Source organism: Dermacentor andersoni, chromosome 5 (genome assembly GCF_023375885.2).
Source record: "Dermacentor andersoni chromosome 5, qqDerAnde1_hic_scaffold, whole genome shotgun sequence".
NCBI lineage: Eukaryota > Metazoa > Arthropoda > Arachnida > Ixodida > Ixodidae > Dermacentor > Dermacentor andersoni.
In genome coordinates this window covers 11,744,870-11,763,429 of record NC_092818.1, presented here as the reverse complement: position 1 = coordinate 11,763,429, position 18,560 = coordinate 11,744,870, and the positions used below count along the sequence as shown (strand labels likewise).

General features: G+C 46.0%; 1 protein-coding gene across 2 annotated transcripts in view; it reads left to right on the top strand.

Moving 5' to 3' along the window:
* The window catches only part of LOC126530117 (cytoplasmic aconitate hydratase), a 269,805-nt gene that overhangs the window by 81,881 nt on the left and 169,364 nt on the right, over positions 1–18,560 (top strand). For both annotated transcript variants that reach the window (XM_050177555.3, XM_050177556.3), the window contains one exon: positions 18,113–18,229. In XM_050177555.3, the coding sequence (XP_050033512.1) occupies positions 18,113–18,229 (117 nt within the window). The remainder of the gene's footprint in view (positions 1–18,112; positions 18,230–18,560) is intronic.

The window sequence follows — 18,560 nt, the reverse complement described above, 5'->3', positions numbered from 1 at the left end:
TCCAGCTATGCCACTGCGCTGACTGTGCACCCTTTTCCTTCATGCTGCGCCCATGTGTTATCAGCGGCGAGTAGGTGCACACTCATGCCAGCGCTGAGCACCTTTAGTGTCACACGAGTGACATTCAGCCCCTCTGTCGCGCACCCTTTTCCTCCATGCTGCACTTACGTGTTATCTGCGAGCAGTGCCGCGGCATTTTGGAAGTGGTGCGCAAAGTGCGCGACGAAACAGACTAATGTTACTCTGGGCTGCCTTCCACGAGCTCGGCATGCCCAAAGTCACCCGAACAGAGACACACTAATTCCTCTGTGCTTGCGTGCGAGTATGCTTCAGCCGATGCATGCTTTGTGGATGCGTGGTTTGTATTATGTTTCTGTACACGAGCCTTGTGTTCGTGTGTGCTTTTGTGGTCTTCAATTGAAAGTGGCACCACCAATCTTCATGTGAGAGTGTCTGACGTCAGAACAGAAAGTTATTTTGATATGTGAGGTGGAAAAGGGCGACCGGCAGAAATGTGAAATCGCAAGGCAGTCTGGCATACCACGTTCGTTTTTAACAGTGCCAAACAAGGAAGCCATACTGGACAGCTTTGAGAAGAGCTTCTCAGCCAAACTGAAGCGCAACTATGATTCCAAGTACTCTGCTGAAGTCGAGAGTGCACTTGTTGAGTGGCTGAAAACTGTCAGAAGTGTGAACCTTCCCTTTAGTGGACCTGCAATGATTGCAAAAGCCGTAGCTCTAGCCCTCCAAATGGGCAAGAAAGATCTTAATTACAGTAACAGCTGGCTTGAATGCTTCAAGTGACGCCACAGTGTGTCCTCAAAATCGATTGTTGTTGAAAGTGGTGCAAGCCAATCACCAACATGGCACTCTAGCTGGATCGAAATTCTTGAGCATGATTGGCTACCTCCCACAACTTCCACAAAGAAGCCAATCGCAACTGGTAAATTTGATCCCAATCTGACTTGATCGCCATTGAAAATGTGCCCTGTGACTTCCATGGAGTGCACTGCTATTTCAGTTCTAGTTTCTTGGCTTTTATGGGGTACAGTCGACTCCCGTAAATTCGACCCTGGTGGGACCGAAGAAATTGATCGAGTTATCCGGTGGGTTAAATTAAAGAAGATTGCGGAAAAAACGTCGCAACATACTGCTGATTCAATTGACAATATTTACCTGATTCTAACACGCCACCTAATCAAGCACATGCCCACTTTCTATGTTTCTAAAGTAGAATGTAGAAATGACATTAAAGCCCTTAAACAAAGCAGGAATCGAACACACACCCGATTTCTTAGCAAGAAGTAAGGGGAGGGGGAGGGCAAGCGTGTAACGTGTTGCACAATGGTGGCCAGTTTTCTAAAGTCAACTTTGTCGCAAGACGTTTGTGTTATGCGGTAAAGCATATGAACACTGCAAAGGTGGTTTTGGTTTCAGATTTGATCGCGCCGCGAAGGCAATTTTCAGCCCAATTATTTTGAAAGAAAGAGAATGTAGGTATAACAATCTGGTAGGTACTGTAATCAGACAATGTGAGCTATGGTTAATGCTTGAATATATTCCTATGATGGGAGATATTTTGTTGTGTTCAATGCATTCACTGTCCCATAAGCTCCACCAAAACAGATGCTGCCAATAAATGGGTCGTTATTAGGGCCACTATAGGGGTCAGGTGCGTGCTTGCTGACTGATCAAGTTTGAATTATCCAGCAAGGCAAATTTCAGGATTGAAATAACGAAACCTTGAGCCCATAAATATGCATAGGTGCCAGCCAGGACCTTTGTCAAGATTGAATGAATAAAAAAATTTAATTAACTGGAATTCAATTAATGGAAGTCTACAGTCTCTTTTATCAAATTACTGCTTATATAGAATTTTTTTTCGCCATCCCGTTCACTTCTTTATAATGAGTGTTCTCAGTACTTTAATCCTGACTGAAGGTTCTTGCTTGCACCCATACAGTTTTATGGAGGAAAACTTTCATTATTTGTATCTTGAAGTTGGCCCTCACCTGATAATTCAAGCTTAACCCCACTTCAGGCACAGATATTTCCTGTATATAAAAAAATTAGTTTCAGTGCTTTTCTTGCATTTTCACCATCGTGAAAAGCAAAGAGCTGTAGAGCGACTTCAGTGTTTATTACCTTTTTCTTTCCTTTCTTTCCTTTTCTTTCCTTTTTCCAATTCTTCAATGAGTTATGTCATGTCGGCAGAATATGGACTTCCATGTGAGAACTCTCTACAGGGGGGTCAGATGTCACATCAACTATTTCATGTCTAGCAAACTTGGAAAGGACCTATCCAGTCACTTGAAAAATATGCCTGATGTTTTAACATCGTGGAAAGCAATGCAAGAACTGAACTTACTACATGACGGCATGCTGACGCTATAAGCAAACATGCAGCCGTCTACTTTACAGCTAATTTTATTAAAGCACTTTACAATGAATATTCGAACTTGCAACACATCTCACATCAGAAATGTTTCTCAAGATCTATGTGATAGGTCTTGAACTCCATTATTTTCATCAGCTCTCTTGGTGTGCGCAATGGTGTGCACAGCACCCGAAAGAAGTTGAACTGATCCACGCAAACACGCCTGAGCCCAATTGCGACCCCAACAGCTGCAGTGGGGACAGGGAATGCATCGAAGAGACACATCATCTCCTGACAAAAATGCCTATACAGTCGATCCCGGATATATCGAACTCAAAAGGGATCGCAAAATAGTTCGATATATCAATAATTCGAAATATAAAATGTGCATGTCAAAAGCTTCTCTAACAACTCCACACATCTCAAGGCAGCTTCCCGATGTCGTGACTAATGGGAACTTACCAATCTGTGCCTCCAAGGTGCGTAAAAAAACAAAAACACAGCGCAATGACCAGAGCACTTTATTTCGGAAGAAAAGATCTCTGACCTTTGCTTGCTTTTTCTTCTGCACCATCAAGTTCATTAAGCTGTCCTCAAGCTTGTTGACAGTGTCCAAATGAGAAAGGCCAGCTCCTTCCATTGTGCCACAACAGTGGCGAATGACGCTGAAAGCTGATGCAAGTTCAGCTGCAGTGCATGGTGGTTTGTCCTCTTCGTCGGAACCTTCGCCGCTGCTCGAGTCTGCGTCCTCGTCACCCATGATGTCAGCCACAATCTCCACATCAGCGCGATTCGCTACAGCTTTCATGCCGTCGTCAGCGCTGACGAAATCGCGTACTGTAACGCCGTCTGGGATGATGTCTGGGAATGCTGAGAGCTCGTGAAATTCGCTGTGCAGGCATCCACCGTCATCGTCTTCACTGTCAAGATATTCGTCATCTGCAGCTACCACAAAGCCTGCTTTGTGGAAGCAGTTCACAATTGTGCTTTTCTTCACGTTGTTCCAAGCGCCAGCCAGCATTTTAATGGCTCCGAGGAGGTCTACCTTGAGTTTGATTCCTAATCGAAGGTTGATTAGGAGCCTCTGCACCAGTTGTCGTCTGTACCCAACCTTAAACGCTTTCACAATGCCTTGGTCGAGAGGATGAAGTTTTGCCGTTGTGTTTGGCGGCAGAAACTTGAGGGTGGTCTGCTTTAATGGGCAGACGACATGATGGGCTGAACAATTGTTAAGAAGAAGACAAACTTTGTGGCTAGACTTCTCCAGTACGGCATCCCACGCCTGTAGCCACTCAACGAAAAAATTGTGTGTCATCCAAGCTTTCTTATTGGACGCGTATCAAACCGGGAGGCTTTTCGCATTCTTAAAGCAGCATGGCGACCTGCTCTTTCCGATAACAAACAGCCGCAGTTTGCATGACCCATCCATATTTGCAGCAAGCAAAATCCATACGCGCACTTTGCTGTTCTTTCCGAGTCTCAAGCCTTCACATTGGCCTCATGAACAAAAGGAACAAAGTGAATCAAAAGACGCACTGCTCCACAACTCCGCACTACCACAAGCCCAAGCTGCACTGACCTCGTTCGTCTCGCTGCGCCAGCGGTGTCAACCAACCAAAACACCCAATTGCACTCCAAGTGTTCCTCATCCCGTGCCGTTTACCCACACGCCCCTTTGTCAGAGGGTGGGGCGGCGCTCGCGAGATCGCGGGAACATCGCGACAGCTTCGTGAGGAGAAGCGCACTTGCACGGGTGGGGTATGGTGAGAGAAGCGCACTTGCCGGGGCGCAGCTCAGCACGGAGTTCGATACGTCTATATGCCAGTGCACGGGAGTTGTATATATGCAAACAATAGCGCTACACTTTTGCATGGGATTCCAAAGGGGATTTTTCGATGGTTCGATATAGGCAATAATTCGATATATCCGGGTTCGATATATCCAGGATCGACTGTATTACGCCTGCCTTAGGAACATATTAAGGGAAAATGGCAGGTTCTAATGAATGATTACAGTAGAGCCTCATTTATACAATCCCATTATGTACTTCTTTCCAGCACCAACGTTCACAATCGATGAACACACACAAAGAAAAGACCCAATACTGTTACCCTCCTTTTTTACTGGTTCGTATCTTCCCAAAAACGCGGATCTTTTGGCAACAATGGTCAACATCACCAAACTGCGACTGTATGTTCCGGCCACTAGATCCCATCTAAATAAGAATAAAGCGCGAGGCATGCATGATCAAGAACAGTAGCCACCTGCGCAGCAGCTCCTCTACAATACTTGCTCGCCTGTCTCATGAAAATGCTGCCTGCTGCAGGTGGCACCAAGTGAGCATCGTACTTCACTCTGGTGGCATCATAGGCATCGTATTTCAGTGTCGTTCACCAGCTCATAGTATTGGCAACTCCAGAATCCGCTGCTCATGCTGTCAACACTGTCCAGGTAAACAAAGATGGCTACGACATCCAGGTTCACAGTGGCTCTTTCACTTGGTGCTGCGCTCACGCGTTTCTCATTTGTGGCATCAAATCAAGGTGTTTCGCCGAAGCTGAAAGGGTCCTTGCTGCCGATTACCTTATTTTGATCGGACTCGAGGATATTGGCGGACTGTGAAAATTGTCGCGCTGCGGGTGCCAATGTCCAGCCTGCCCAGCGAGCCGCATCAGATTTTTTTTTAAAGACAAAGAGCTCTAAGCGAGCTAGACGTTTGAAAAAGGGAGCTGTTCATGCGTAGCGGGCCTCTGAAAAGTGCAAGCGCTTGTTTGAGGCGTTTGTCCACTGGTACAGCTACAGTACTTGACTATATTTTATTTTCATAGGCAACTCCACTCTGTGACTCATGTGGCAATATATCACATATAGCATCTCGTAGTATATAGGCAGTAACGTCTGTCTTGGTTTCAGAAGCTCAATACGGATATTCTGCACTGATGCTAAAATCTGCAATGTTACCTTGTCAATGTGTCTTGGGATGAAAACAAATCGGAGTTCAGTTTGGTAGTCGGGGCCACATCTTTCTTTGTATGGTTAACTGATACGTGTGTTAAGGTCATCTGCGTTCGATGACTAGTGCTTATTAATGATTGTAGTACAGAGTGTTCGAGGTAGGGCTCAGGCTTGCGAATACAGCAGACCCCCGCAGCCCGGAGAAATTCTCAAGCCCAAGTGAAATGTGAGAAATGAAAAACTACCAATCGGACCAAGTTGACTTTCTTCAAACAGCCTTCCAAATTTTAACGTAGGTTTTCTTTCGGGCAAAGTCACTTGTATTAGTATAAATGCATGACTTGTAAACAAACTGAACCAGTTGTAATGGAATTTAGGTGTGGGCACAGTGTCAGAAAGCAAACTAGTGGCGCTGTGCACAGGTTGAATGCTTGACAGCTGAAACGAGCCCTGTTTACTGTTGCTTTTAAATTGTTGCGAGTAAATAAACTGAGAACTCGCCATGTTGAATAAAAAAAAAACCAGCATCTTCTGCTTGCATTGCTAAACTAAAGCAGGCTATGACAACGATATATCGCCTCGCGGCATAACATGTGTCATGATCAACTTAGAGTCTTCCGAGTTATTTATCATTCCTGCTACTGTGCCTACAGACAAAAGTACATTAGCGAGAATATTCCTGCTGCTTAAAGTATTATTAACACTAATGCTGAGGCAGAAAGCTATAAATTAACAAGACTAAGTGAAGCTTAAATGTACATCACTATAATTTATCAAAATACTTGCCTAAATAAAGCACGCTCCACGATTTGAAACACCAGCAAGATATTAAAAGCAATGTTCTGCTCACCGGGAAGAAAGACGTCCTGAGTGAAGTGCTTCGAACAAGCCAGTATAGTGTCAGTTGTCACCTTTTCCCAATGCAAGGTTACTTGTCGAAGTCACTCTCCATTGCGCATTGTCTGCTTGTTTAACGAAAAGTTGAAATGATACACTGCTGTCGTTCCACTGTGATGACACGCATAGTGGTATGCAACAAGTCTTTCAACGTCTGTATTTTTGACATTTTCGGACTTGTGCTTGGTGGCATCATGACGATTTGTGAACTATGAGGCATTCAGCGCTTGCCGTGATAGGAGGCCCTCTTTCACTTCAAGCTTGAATCTGGATGAGCTGTTTCCTTGCACTGCCACTAGGGGGGTCGGAGCATATAGTTAGAGTCCCCAATAGTAATTATAACAATTTATAATTGCTCTATTATGAATTTACCTATTCAAACGTTTCACCGTGTTCCGAATTTCAGCATTCCGGAAGCAGACAGAGACATGATGCAAACATATTAGAAAACATTTATCTCAAGTACACAAAAGAACTCCCATAACTAGCTATAAAGTAAAACCTCATTAAACTGTACCTGCTTAAACAGTAGTTTCATTTTAAAAGTAGTAAAGTCAAATCCCCGACTCAGCGTCCATTGAACATAATGTGTTTTGTATCTGCGTAAACTGTACCAGGTTATTGCGTACGGGTCGGTCAACACGTAGTGTTTCCACTTTTCGTCACGCAGTCACGGCGGTGCATCGTCCCCATTGGGCGGCCCGTCAAAACAACAAGCCTCAGAGATCGGAACAACGGCCTCTAAGTGCCCTGTGCATTTGCGTCTGAAGCCACATCAATACCAACATTATTTCAACATCGTAAAAGAAAAATTGGACATTGTTCGTGCAATGGAACGTAGCACTAAAAAGTCGGTGCTTGCACGCGACAGGGATCCACTGTCGACTACGGTGTGCGGCATTTGGAATGCGAAGTTGCTCGGCAGCGCTGCTGTGACCGTGAAAAGATGTTGATTACGAGGTTTGACTTTTTGCCATCGTTGCCTCTGTTGCCAAAGTGTCGCCTAACGAAAATGATGAGGACGACACGGAAAGCAACAGCTCGGGTGATTCAGGCTCAACAGTGGCAGAAGTTGTGCATTACGTCAGCCTCATGAATGCAGTTGTCGTGACGAGAACAGCACCCCGCAATGAAAAAGGCGCCTTGCGACTTCTGCAGCGCTGCCGCGCCTGTGCACAGAGAATATGCAGTGCCAACGAGGAATCTGCCATATGAGTGTTTGCCTAGAAGAGGGGCCTGGCTGAAAAGCTGGCTCACAGATTCTGTAAGTTTGAGGCCGCTGTCGTCGCTGCTAGGCCACCACGGCATCAAACAAAACACTTTCATCGCGCGAAGTGAAGAAATACCGTATAATGCGGAATATAGGTCGAGGCGGAATATAGGTCGACCCCTTTACATTGAAGCAAAGAAGTCAACATAAAAATTATAAGGCACAAAACTTCGTTTTATTTAGTGGTGCCGCCAGACTCATCACCTGCTCATTCGTTTGAGCTGTCTGAACTCTCGTCCGAAGACGACTGCTTTTCACTGGCTGCGTCCCACAACATGTCATCCTCAGTGCTGTCCAAGGAGTTGCTAATGCAACACTTCTTGAATGCCCGCACCACCATATCGTCGGGCAGCGAGCGCCAAGCCTGCGACACCCATGTGGCCACAGTGGCGAGAGGCGGCGTGCGCAGCCGGCCGGTTGGGGTCGCCGGGTTGTCGCCGGCTATCCACTGATTATATTGTTCACGGACACGGTCTTTAAAGGGCTTGTTGAGCAGGACGTCCAGTGGCTGAAGTGTTGACGTCATGCCTCCCGGAATGACGGCGAGTTCCGTCCTCCCGTCGCGGAGTGCCTGCTTCACACCTGCGGTCAAGTGCCCGCGAAAGGCATCCAAGACGAGCATGCTCGGACACCGCAGGAGTGCGCCGGGTCACCGATTCCAGACGGTCTTAATCCAATTGAGCATGAGGGCCTCGTCCATATAGCCCTTTTCATTCATGCGAACGACATCCCACAGGAAAGCCTCTTTCGGCAGCGTCTTCCTCTTAAATATTATGTATGGGGGCAGCTTTCTGCCGTCTGCAGTACACGCGAGCATCACCGTGAAGCGCGAATGCTCGTTCCCCGTAGAAAGAAGCTTGACTTCTCTTGCGCCGCGTTCGCACACTGTGGTGGGCGACGGCATGTCGAACCACACCGGCGTTTCATCAGCGTTGCCGATCTGTCCCAACATGTAGCCATGCTGCTGCCGGAGACGGATAACATAGGGCTGTAATTCGACCAGCTTGTGCTCGTATGCTTCTGGCATATTGATGTGCGCCGTCGAAGTGCGAATCCCTTGCGTCGCATGAAGCGACGAACCCAATAAATGGAGCCCTTGAATTGTTCCTTGGGCAGTCCGGATTCTCGGGCGATCTCAATAGCTTTGATGCGGACGAGTTCTGCTGTCACTGGCAAAGATCTGGCACGATGCTCGCGGACGAAATCCGTCACCCGCGATAACGATGTGGATGCCGAAAGGTCTGCGCTCCTACATGTTGCCAGACGACTATTCATGTTGTGCCAAGGGCCGGTATATAAGTCGAGGGGTGAACTTTTAGTAATATTTTTTTGAAAAAATCTCGACCTATATTCCGCACTATACGGTACTGCATGTCTTTGCCCTTTCATCGCACTCTCTCTTGAGTTTTGTTTTTGACGGGTAAGTGGGCCATCTCACGCTATTTCGGTTAAGTAGTACTACTGTTTAGTACGTACTGTTTCAGTGCTCTGGCCAACTACGGTTTAACGAGGTTTCACTGTATACAACAAAAACTAACTAGACCTGAGCTATGTACTGTTTGTTGATTCGACTAATCAAGTTACTAGCCACTAAGAATCGTAACATACTTACTGTCACCAGTAACCCGCTGTAGTTGCTCAGTGGCTATGGTGTTGGGCTGCTGAGCACAAGGTCGCAGGATCGAATCCCGGCCACGGCGGCCGCATTTCGATGGGGGCGAAATGCAAAAACACTGGTATATTTAGATTTAGGTGCACATTGAAGAACCCCGGGTAGTCTAAATTTCCAGAGTCCTCCACTACGGCGTGCCTCTTAATCAGAAAGTGGTTTTGGCACGTAAAACCCCATAATTTAATTTTTTACAATTTAACTGTCACCAGTAGTGTCACACGTCGGCCCAATGTGTGGAGTAGGACGTCGGCCTGCGTGGTTTTGACGCGGCGTAGTTGTCGACCTCTGTTGCGGGTGATGGGGTAGTGATCCCCCTGCTGAGACCACCGTGACAGAGGACACGGTCCTGGCCATTCGGGTTTCTGCCGCTGACGTGGCCAGGCGGTTGCCTCCATGCCACTGGGAAGTAGTTATGGTTATGGCAGCGGGGGGCTAGACCAAGGCCGTGGGGCTCTGCCAAGGCACTGTAGCCAGGTCTCAGGAGCTGGAGCTGTTGCCAGCCAACTCTCAGACACGGTCTCTCAGGTCCATGGTCCTCGAAGCCACTGCTTCCCGTCTCCAGAGCACAGCTTGAGATGCGTCTGCCCTGCTCCTCTTCCATGTCAGCAATTCCCCGCTCAGCGGCCTTCGCCTTCTTTCTTCACTGCTCCCACACTTCACGCACTTAACGCATCACGAGTCCAAAAGATGCTCTCCTCTTTGTTTTGCCACCCTTCGTCATCCGTTTCTTCCCATGTATCTTCGTGCCTCTTTCGCCACACATGTTTAACCCTTTCACTCGTCACATACTGTCAAACCCTTGATATCATCAGCTCAATTTTGTCTCCATTTTGCATCGCCATATCAAAACACTATGCAATGGTAAAATGACAACACACATCTCGGGTTGCTTCGGCTCCACAAACTCGACATACATCGGCATGATTTGAGCCAAGTGAGCATGTCAATATTTCCATCAAAATGCCCTGCTCAAAGAAGCTGCTGACCCAGGCCAAATTCCACAAGTGTAAACGTAAGCTTGCCGAAGTCGCAAATAGGCAACATGTATCTTGGGCTGCTTGGGCTTGTTGCAAGTCAGCATCTTGTGCTGCAATGATTCACGTAACGTTTCGCATTACATGTAAAGTTGAAGGCACACTGAACCAAAACACTAAATAAGTTGAAACAGACAAAGCGTTGCTGAAAAACTATTGTCGGTAACGTAAATGATATTGTGCTACAAGAAAACGACACGGACGTGAGAGAAGACGACACACCAAGCGCACACCAAGTGTCGTTTTTTTGTTGCACAATATCATTTAAGCAATGGATTACCAACTTGCCCGGAATGCTGCTCTCATTATTGTCGGTAATTTTGAAATATTCGGTCTATTATTAATATTATTATTCCTTTATAACAATGATTGTCCTTGTATTAAACTGCTTGAATAACACTTTTTCTTTTCATTGTGTGCATTTAGATTCTTCTCTTGCCATTGTATAATGCTACCTAACAATGTTTCATTGCTGTTGCTAATTCTTGTTTTCCTTTATTTTGTACACAAATTTTGGAAGGGGTGCAGACCCTTGTCAAGCCAAATCGATTTTGGCTTTTTGTCTGTGCTGCCTACATCATGTATGGATGTGAAATAAATTTGATTTGATTTGATTTTTACAAGAGAAGCAAGTTTTTGAATTTCACGCCGAATCCCCAACGCCAGTACGTCATTGTGATGGCACAGATCTCAAGCATTTTTCCATATTTCGGCTGTGTTGGCTCAGAAAATGCTCCCGAAACTAGCCATGTTCAATCTGTGCTCTTTAGAACACAATGCGTCTATGCTACCACTGAAGAATTAATAGGCCCTAGAAGACGCTGTCAGAATCGATGACGTAGCTGGTGCATCGCCACCCTATTATTGCACTTCTTCTTGCTTACCAAGTGCCTTAATGTGGTAAGAGTGGTGTTTTTATATTGTAGAAAGGTAATTTGCTGGTACAGAAAAAATCGTCTTTCTTTTTAGTGTCCCTTTAATGACTGATTTTTTTGAATGCCTGACAATTTGGATGCCTTTGTGGCACTGCCACGTACCGCATAGAGCCGATGTATAAGAATGTCTGAAACTTCAGACTCTGAAACCCTTCACTGACCGCTTTTTCAGACGTATTGCTGTGAGCATAGATCTAAAACACCTTTAAGTGAATTCACCACTGCCACCATTTTGATTATCTTGCAGCTTCGAACCAGTGCTCTCGCACACCAATCCACAGGCAGTCATAGTAGTCATTCTGTGCTATCGCTAGGCCTAACATCTTCAGCATTCGCTATCAAGCTTTCTGCTGTTTGGTGCCATGTTTTTCACTTAGAGGATTCACCGCAGTCTGCAATTGCGCTGACTCCACCTTCCTCATCCTTGCTGATGGTGTCAAAGTGTAAACAGCATGCCAAAGTTCTGGAAGTCAGCTTCGCCGCAATACAGTGGTGTTACGCGGTCAAGCACAAGCAATGTATTGCGGTGAAGCATACCAAGAGTGCAAAGAGGCCACGGTCGCAGGACACAAAATGGGTTCCTTAGTTATACGCGCCATCTCCTGTCGTAGTCTGAGCACCACGACGCTTAATACATGTATTGGCAGGGCTTTAAATTTATTTCTGCCGTGGCTGTGGCGATTTGAGCGTTTGAGGGCATTTAAAAGCATGTATTTATTTTCTTTGACGTTTTTGCGGTCCCTAGGAAGTTGCAAAAAGTTGTACATTGACTGTACCTCAATTACAATTAAGTGTGTCAAATATTTTAGTGACTTCAGGTCGTACATTTTCCCAGTTTGTACATTTTTTCTAGCGTTTTTATCTAAACATATGAACGAGGTTCTATTGTATTTGTATTTACCCAATTTTGACAAAAAAAAAAAGAAGAATGGTCTGAAAACTGCCTATGCAGTGCATTCAAATATGAAAACAATACCACTTTCATGGCATTTGCAACAGCCTTCCGTGAGAGTCAGCCTAGCCAGTGTCATGGCCATCGTACATATTTTACATGTTAAGCTAGAGGCAACAAGTCGCATCACACATTTTTGCCATTATGGAAAATAGCATGCATCACACAAGAAACTATCAAAGTGGTTTACATGTATAGGCTTGGGCCACCACCCTGTGTGGAATTGTTCAATACATGCGGAATATCCAATGTGCAATGGACTGTATAGAGGACTAAATATTGTGATCCTTAGACACCTATAAAGTGTTCTGAGTAACGGCAATGGGCACAAAGTTGTGGTGATGCTTATACACATGGGAGTACCAACCATTGTGGGTTTGGCTTTAGCAAGCCACACAGCACCATGTTGCTGCACACGCACTCATACCGCAAAGGGCAGTGAGCTCTGCACTGAAAGTAGTGCACTATTGTCTAAGTCCAATTGGGATAACCTAGAGCCAAGAACAAACGAGTTGAATTCAAGAAAGGCCTGACTGGAGGCTGCCTGTTTGGGTTGCAAACTGCCTTTGTCACTTGTGTTGGTGTCACTTGGTCACCATCACACCTGAGGTCGTGTACATCAAACTACATCACGTTAACAAAGGGTTAACTAGGGTCGCAGATTGGGCGAGTTGGTATTGTATTTTAGAACTGGTACAGCGTAACATACAAACGCTCGGCTTGTTTCTTCCTTTGTACGTTGCACTGTACCAGTTTTAGAACAAAGGGTTGGTTCGAGCAACACCCAACACTACACCAACACCCAGTCTCAAGTGGCACAGGAAGCGCCACGATCGAAAACACTATGGGCACTGCTAGCACATCACTGCAGAAACATGGCTCCTCGCAACATGCCGTGAAAGGAAAAGTGTCCCATGGCTTTTCTGTACTCTCACAATGACCATTGGGACTGTGTGCGAGAATGTAGGCAATATCTCTGAGCGTTAGCCTTAGATGAATGCGGCTCGATGTAGTACGATCATGCACAAGCAGTAAGCATTACTTTTCGGCCACTTTGTCTATTGTGAAGCGCCCCAGCCAGTGTTAAGTCTGATGTTAAGTTCAGACGGTTCATTCCGAGTTGTTTCCCATCCTCCATGCACACTTTGTATGGGGCCACAAGGCTCAGTCTTCATGTCCCACATATTTCATGTCCACAATTTAATTTAGCTGAAATTGCTCTCGTTTTGAGGTCCATGTACCCTCCCAAGATCCATGCAGAAACATAACTGACCACTAATGCCACGCACAGGCATACCCAGTCCGAGGGTCAATGTGTTCTCGCAGTGATGCCTGTATCTTCGAGACAATCAAGCCTTCTTTCAGGGAAGCATGTCTTACTCACCCCATGGCATCTGCAACTGGCCTGACTCCTTATGCTGTACCTTTGCTTCATTGGGCCAATACCTATGAACAGCTCCAGGAACCACTGCTAAACATTGTTTAGCAAGTAGGGGTGTGCAAATATTTGCAACTTTCGAATAACGAATCGAATAGTGTGCTGTTTGATTTGGCGTTCAAATTGAATAGTCACTGTTCTTACGAGGGGCGTTCAATAAAGGTTTCCCTTACCCACTTCCTGTCGACAAGAGAGCAACAAAACTTTGCAGGTTTATTAGTCCTTCTCTACATAGGTGCCACCCAGGGACACACACTTCTCCCATCTTTTTATGCAACTGTAAACACCTCGCTTGTAGAAGTCGACAGGTTGCTCCAAGAGCCATGTTGTGACTTCAGAAATCAGTCTCATCATCTGGAAAATGCTTGCCCTTCAAATATTACTTCATTGTTCGAAAGAGGTGGAAGTCCAATGGTGCGAGGTCAGGTGAATAAAGGGGATGCGGTAGAATTTCAAAGCCGCTGCAGCGTGCTTCCATTTGGGTAACATGCGAGTTGTGAACTGGGGCATTGTCTTGCAGAAGGCGGACACCTTTGGTGAGCATGCCATGTCTCTTGCTTTTGATGGCCTCCTGCAATTTCTGCAGCAGTGAAGCATAGTATGCCCCAGTAATCGTAGCACCCTTTGCTAGGAAACCCATCAAGACTACGTGCTGGTCCCAAAAGACTGTGAGCATGACCTTGCCCGCCAAGGGTGGGCCCGTGCCTTCTTTGAAGTTGGTGAGTCCAAGTGCCTCCATTGCAATGGAGGCACTTGGACTCACCACCTCCATCCTGTGTAATCAGTCTGTTGAAAAAGTTCTCCCGGTTTCTATGGCGCATGGTCAAAAGAGCCTGGGAGCATTCGACTCATTCCTGCTTTTAGAAAGGTGTGAGCAGCCGGGGAACCCAGCGAGCGGATACCTTACGCATATGAAGATGATCCTGAATGATTTTTTTCCACGGACCCCACACTAATCTTGACATTTTGGGCTAGATCTTGAACAGTTATGCAGCTATTTTCCAAAATGGTGGCCTCCACTCGCTGGATGGTGTGTTCATCGATATCGAAGTGGGGTCGCCCTGCAATTGGAGCCGTTTCCACTGTAGTTCAACCACATCTGAATTGACGATGCCAGTTCTTCACTACCTCATATGATGGGGAATCCTCCCCATAAACCTCTTTTATCTCATCAAACCCTTGGAGTGCGGCCTTTCGAGTACAGGAACTTGATGACTGCTCTGTATTCCACTGCATCCATTATCACAGCTCACACCACTTCAGCACCTGTAAAAGAAAGACCGTTATAAGTACGGAGTTGCACATTGGCACGTGACCTATAGTGACTTATGTCATTACACATGCGCAGTTTCAGCATCCTGCAATAACTAGAAGTGAGTCAGGGGGAAATCGTTATTGAACACCCACATCATCATCATCACTTTATTACCTTAAAGACCCCGGTTAGGGGGTATTACATAAGGGGTGGGTTTACAAATCAAGGTTACAGAGAGTGATCTTCATGAGAAACAAATGTAGTTAAGTTGTCCGCAAAAGTTGATGAACACGTGATGGCTGCAATGTTCCGGGGAAGGCCATTCCAATCCACTGCTGTGCGAAGAAAAAATGAGGCTGCGAAAGTAGTGGTGCGAGCATGTGCGCGTGCGATTGAGTAAGGATGGGACGTACGGGGGCATATGCGCGCCGGTGGGATGATATACGGTGCTTGATTGAGCGGACTGTGAAATAATTTGTGGAACAAACAAAGACTGGCGATGCGGTGACGCACAGAAAGATTAGCAAGATCAGTATTACGTTTTAGGGATGATATGGTTATGCTTATGTAAATGCAATTATTTTCTGAATACTATTCAAGTATTTCGAAATGTCAACTGCGCCCAATTAAACAAAAAATTAGAGCAAAAGTACAATGAAATTTTTATCCCTGTGGACCTAGTATATATATATATATACATACAAAGCATGAGAACTTGCGTAGTGGAGCAGGCTGCATCGCTTAGGTAGCCATACTTTACAGACTATACGGTAATCATTAGCACTCTCTTAAGGGTCCTGTGCCTGCGAAGAAGCTACTTGTTTGCTCCTAATGCTTTATTTGTGCTTGCGATAAACAATGCTTCATAACATACGATGTGTAATGAAGAAGAAGAATACAAGGACAAGGCCAGCCAGATCGTCTGTTCCATGCCTGCAGTGCAACCAGTGGGCCAGCCGGATCACCAGTGCTTAGCACAAGTGCGAGCCGTTTGGCCAACCAGCTGTTCCTGCTCTGCGTCACCCGCCTTCTCGGTTACGAACAGACATTATTTGAACTGTTCAATACACCCCATTACACATGTAGTAGCACAAACTTAATAACTTTAGGAATGCTAGTGTGTCAACATCGCTATATACTAATTGTGATAGCGGCTGTTCATCATTCAAAAACTATTCAAAAACTGTTCGATATTCGATTCAATTGAACTTGCTTCAGGCACTATTCAATTCGCATTCGATTCGGTCTCAAAAATCACTATTCGCACACCCCTGTTAGCAAGGCCTTGTTCACTGTCCTCACTCTGTCCACCAGTCCAAAAAATGATGTGCATGCCGTGCAAAACACTCGCTGGGAGCACATTTCCAACGTGGGCTGTTTCACTTCCACCATAGCTGCACTTTTGTTGGCTGTGGCTGCTACTTCATTCTCAGCCCTTGAAACAGTCTGCACAGCAGTAGGCTATGCTCCCCATTGTCTACTCTCAAGATCACTAGTTGACCTGCTGTGTACTGTAGTTGGTGACCCCCAGTCACAACGCTCAATGTGGATATCCTGTGAATATCCGCAACACACCGAAATCTCTGTCTTCCATCTGATCGATGTCTCAATATAATGAACATGGATGTGCAGTGAAACAGCATGGATACTTTCCTCACTGTCGCGTTTCCCGGCTGCTACATCGCATTTTAGTTCTCTTTCCCTAAAGCCCATTGTCTCCTACATATTATGTTCCGATTTGATACATCGCCATTCTGTAATGTTCCCGCATGTTACGTTGCACTGGAAAGCAGCGGTCATGTAAATTTAGCATTACAGTGGCACATTCTCTTGCACGTTGCTACGAAGACAATAAATGTATACCTACTCATGGTTAAGCCATAAGTAGCCATCCCTGCCTGTCGTCCCACCCTGAAATGCCAGAAGTACACGATCGTTAGTCCGTCTAATAACTGTACTGTAATAACTATACTGTAATAAATGCACTGTAATAATATCTAATAACTGTACTGTGTGGGGTTCTCCTCCCGTGCTCTTGGGACAAAGGAACGACAACACAGTAGAGCAAACAATCACAAGGGCATTTATTGCACCTTTCATAAATCAGTGCCTGCTAGCCGAGTTGCTACCCACAACACATGCCGATGGGTGCGCGACAAATCTAGAAGTCCGACTCACCGCGACCGGATAACGAGCAAATATGTTCGCCCCATGCTGGATCCCAACGCCTGGTCGTTTGCGCGTACGGTCACGCGAACGGTGGCGCGCTCGAAGGCGGCCATGCGAGACGGTCTCGCAGAAGCATGAATCGGCGCACGCGCGGGACGTCCGCCGCGTTCGCCGGCCCGCCGCCCAAGAGCCAGCCTGTTCTCCCCTGCGCCCCTAAGTAACCCTGCCGTGAGGCGCCGTTAGCAGCACAACACTCGCGCCATCTCTCGCACTGCGCCCCAACCACATCGACTGCCACGGGCATCACGCAGGCCACGCGGCGAAGCCGCACCGCAGGAGCTATGCCGGAAAACAAGATATCTGGGGACGCGTGAGAGTCACGCATCCCCACAACTGGCAGCCATTCAGAGCCACTTCTGATGTTGCTGTGGCAATTTGTTACCTTCCTCACTGTTGCATTTTCCCAGCTGTTACGTTTCCTTTTTTCTACAGTTCCTTGTTAAATGTCTAAACGGGGTTCCACTCTATATATTAATATCCACATGTAATGAATAGATGATTATAACGAATATATGATATTACAAAAATATTTTTGTGTCGGATGTTACATCATTATAACGAAGTTTGACTGTATTCAGTTTACACTTAGTTCCTGTTATTCATCTTCAGCTTGCACTGTACAACTTGCGTGTCACACTGCCTCTGAAAGTGATGCATGCTGTGCTTAAGTACTTTGTATCCCAAAAGGAGTTGTGCTTTAACCATGGCAACTGAACAATCGTTCTTTTGTTTTGGTGTAGTGTGAGCTGCTTATTTATTAAAGACTCAACTGAAGGAGGAAATGTGCCGCTTTTTTATTAAACTCAACTGAAGGAGGAAACAACTTCATACTGAGTTTTTTTTTGTGTGAAGTGGCGTGAAAACAAAGACCAAACTGCAGCTTTAGAGGGCTAATTGAGTTGGGGCGTGCTTGTGACTGGCGCAGAAAACACTAGAGTCGAGAAAAAGGAATGGACACGTAGAGGCTCTTCCATCCTGTGTTTTTACACCATTCGCAAGAGTGCAGAACGATACCTTGCCAGCTTGGTGTACTGAACCCTTGTGGAGGAATCGTTGAACTCATCCCGTGTGCTGCCACTCTGTGTCCTGTTTGTGCAGGTGGTTGAACTGGACCTGGCCACCGTGGTTCCCTCGCTCAGTGGACCCAAGAGGCCTCAGGATCGGGTTGCCATGGAGACCATGCAGCAGGACTTCCAGCAGTGCCTCTCCACGAAGGTGTGCACTCCTCCTTGGCTGCTATGTCCAGGCACAGCTTGGAATTGAACTATGGGCTTAGCATTGTGTAAATAAGAATCATGGCACCATCTGTCATTGTTTAGGGAAGACCTGGCGCATGCCTTGTTTCAGCATTGCAGTCAAGTGTGTCGCCACCATTCAGGAATTGCCACAAATGAGACATACTTGATATTTTTTCTGAATGAAATGAGCTAGTAATGTGTGTCCAGAAGTGTTCCGAATTTAGACAAGCTGTCAGTTTAGCCAGAAGAGTCACGTACTCCTGGCACCCCTATTTCTTTTCATGAAACTGCTAAGTTGTGCTACTTTT